This window comes from Neoarius graeffei, chromosome 16 (assembly GCF_027579695.1).
Source record: "Neoarius graeffei isolate fNeoGra1 chromosome 16, fNeoGra1.pri, whole genome shotgun sequence".
NCBI lineage: Eukaryota > Metazoa > Chordata > Actinopteri > Siluriformes > Ariidae > Neoarius > Neoarius graeffei.
This window is the reverse complement of record NC_083584.1, coordinates 26,699,248-26,702,179: the sequence shown is the minus strand read 5'-3', so window position 1 is coordinate 26,702,179 and position 2,932 is coordinate 26,699,248. Positions and strand designations below refer to the sequence as shown.

Below are 2,932 nucleotides of genomic sequence, written 5' to 3'. Positions count from 1 at the left end.
AAGTGAGAAAAGTAGAGTGATACAAAGAGTGAACTGTTCTAATCTGCTGCTAATGTACTACTACACATATTTGTACTAAATATCAGCACTCTTGAAATACTGCTTGTCCAAATAAATTAGTGGGACAGGAAATAGCTGCTGTACAGAAGCATGATATTCTCTGTCTGGAGAAAGGTTTCAGACAAGGTCAGCACAGTTACATTACATTAATGCCATTTAGCAGATGCTTTTATCCAGAGCGACGTGCAACATACCCAGAGCAGCCTGGGGAGCAGTTGGGGGTTAGATGCCTTGCTCAAGGGCACTTCAGCCATTCCTGCTGGTCCAGGGAATCAAACCGGTGACCTTTTGGTCCCAAAGTTGCTTCTTTAACCATTAGGCCATGGCTTCCTCAGTTGTTGTTATCCTGACTGATTACCCAGCATGATCTTTGCAGGAAGATAGCCTAGGCAAGATTAAAATGTTTTACAGATATTTTCTGGGCAGCACGGTGGTGTAGTGGTTAGCGCTGTCGCCTCACAGCAAGAAGGTCCGGGTTCGAGCCCCGTGGCCGACGAGGGCCTTTCTGTGCGGAGTTTGCATGTTCTCCCCGTGTCCGCTTGGGTTTCCTCCGGGTGCTCCGGTTTCCCCCACAGTCCAAAGACATGCAGGTTAGGTTAACTGGTGACTCTAAATTGACCGTAGGTGTGAATGTGAGTGTGAATGGTTGTCTGTGTCTATGTGTCAGCCCTGTGATGACCTGGCGACTTGTCCAGGGTGTACCCCGCCTTTCGCCCGTAGTCAGCTGGGATAGGCTCCAGCTTGCCTGCGACCCTGTAGAACAGGATAAAGCAGCTAGAGATAATGAGATGAGATGAGATATTTTCTGGGCGGCACGGTGGTGTAGTGGTTAGCGCTGTCGCCTCACAGCAAGAAGGTCTGGGTTCGAGCCCCGTGGCCGACGAGGGCCTTTCCGTGCGGAGTTTGCATGTTCTCCCCGTGTCCGCGTGGGTTTCCTCCGGGTGCTCCGGTTTCCCCCACAGTCCAAAGACATGCAGGTTAGGTTAACTGGTGACTCTAAATTGACCGTAGGTGTGAATGTGAGTGTGAATGGTTGTCTGTGTCTATGTGTCAGCCCTGTGATGACCTGGCGACTTGTCCAGGGTGTACCCCGCCTTTCGCCCGTAGTCAGCTGGGATAGGCTCCAGCTTGCCTGCGACCCTGTAGAACAGGATAAAGCGGCTAGAGATAATGAGATGAGATGTTTTCTGTAACGTGCTAAAAGGTAAGTGAAGTCAGCCTCACCCTGCCTAGTACCACAATCTTCAAAGATGGTTTTGTTTAATCTGAAACCAGAAACCTTTTGCCCCAAAGAAAGGTCCACGTTTTGACTCTTGACACAAATTAGGAAGGCAGTGTTTACTTGTTATCTAGGCAGTCTTTCTCGGTCTCTTTCTCACGCTCACACTGATGTATTTACTTACTTTACTGGGTTGGTCACACTCTGTTCACATAATAGCTGAAGTGAGTGACACACCTCAGGCATTCGGAACAAGTGTCAGGAGCCAACCACATAATCAGCTCGTGTCCTCTGGCGTGAAAATGAACTGGGCTTTTCTTCAGGGGCTCGTGAGTGGCGTCAATAAGTACTCGACGGCTTTTGGTCGCATATGGCTGTCTGTGGTGTTCATCTTCCGTCTGCTGGTGCTGCTGGTGGCTGCTGAGAAGGTGTGGGGTGACGAGCAAAGGGAGTTCGACTGCAACACCAGAGAGCCAGGCTGCCACAATGTCTGTTATGACCATTTCTTTCCCATATCTCCGTCTCGTCTGTGGGCACTCCAGCTCATCTTTGTCACATGCCCTTCTCTCCTGGTGGTCCTGCATGTGGCATACAGGGACGACCGTGAGCGTAAGCACCAGCTGAAGTATGGTGAGGGTTGTGCTCATCTCTACAAAGACACCAGGAAGAAGCAAGGGGGGCTGTGGTGGACATATCTCTTAAGCCTCATGTTCAAGCTTGCAGTGGACGCCATGTTCATCTTTCTTGTGTTCTACATCTACGAGGCCACCTTCTTTCCTATGCTGGTGAGATGTAAAGAGGCTCCCTGTCCTCAAGTGACTGACTGCTTCATCAGTCGTTCTACAGAGAAGCGCATATTCACCATCTTCCTAGTGGTGGTCAGCTTGTTCGGTATCCTGCTGACCTTTTGTGAGATACTGTACCTCATTTGTAAGCGCTGCCGTGAATGTGCCGTCTCACACAAACTCAACAAACATGAGAGACGTATTGCAACAATCTCTTCTCAGCCTAGCAAAGACGACCAGGGCAAAATGGCGGAGACAAAACTGTTTGACGAAGCTAACAGTCATCCTCCAAACAAGGACATTAGTGCTCCTCCGTACAGCTTAGCCATCTCATGAACGATCAACAGAGATGAGCAAAAATGTGGTTTATTGAATATTATATTCATAATATATTCATCAATGTAATCAATTGCAATTTATATAAAGTGATTTGTCATAGAGGACGAGTATGAGTGTGTATTTCTTTCCCGTTTCTTAAGATTGCTTTACTTTTTTTAGGTTCTTGTTGTTAAGTTGTTTTATAAAAAAATATGATTCAATGACTTGGTGCTGAATTTGCACCTGATGTCTTTTATTATGCTATTTATGGAACCACTGTAATACAACTGAGCTCAAGGTACTGTTCGTGTGAAGTTCCACATGTTCTTATTGTGTCCTCTGGGTTCTCCAGTTTTCTCCCACTGTGCAAAAACATGCCAGTAGATGAATTGACTTTGATAAGATCACTCCTAGTGTACATGATGACCTGTAATGGACTGGTGTCTCATCCGGGGTGCAGTTTCCTGCTTCCTGGGTGTATCCCTGACTAGGATAAAGTAGTTACTGAAGATATATGAATGAATGAATGAATGAATGAATTCAATAAAAC

The 2,932-nt window shown here is 47.0% G+C and overlaps 1 protein-coding gene across 1 annotated transcript; it reads left to right on the top strand.

Annotated features, from left to right (window-relative positions):
* The first annotated feature begins 1,541 nt into the window (after positions 1-1,541).
* Positions 1,542-2,932, top strand: LOC132899996 (gap junction beta-4 protein-like). Its single transcript, XM_060942034.1, has one exon. It carries the CDS (start codon positions 1,582-1,584, stop codon positions 2,398-2,400), a length of 819 nt encoding a protein of 272 aa, XP_060798017.1. The 5' UTR covers positions 1,542-1,581; the 3' UTR covers positions 2,401-2,932.

What these genes read in the sequence shown, in the direction of transcription:
- LOC132899996 (XM_060942034.1), top strand. Translation starts at nt 1,582, where the DNA reads ATGAACTGGGCTTTTCTTCAGGGGCTCGTGAGTGGCGTCAATAAGTAC.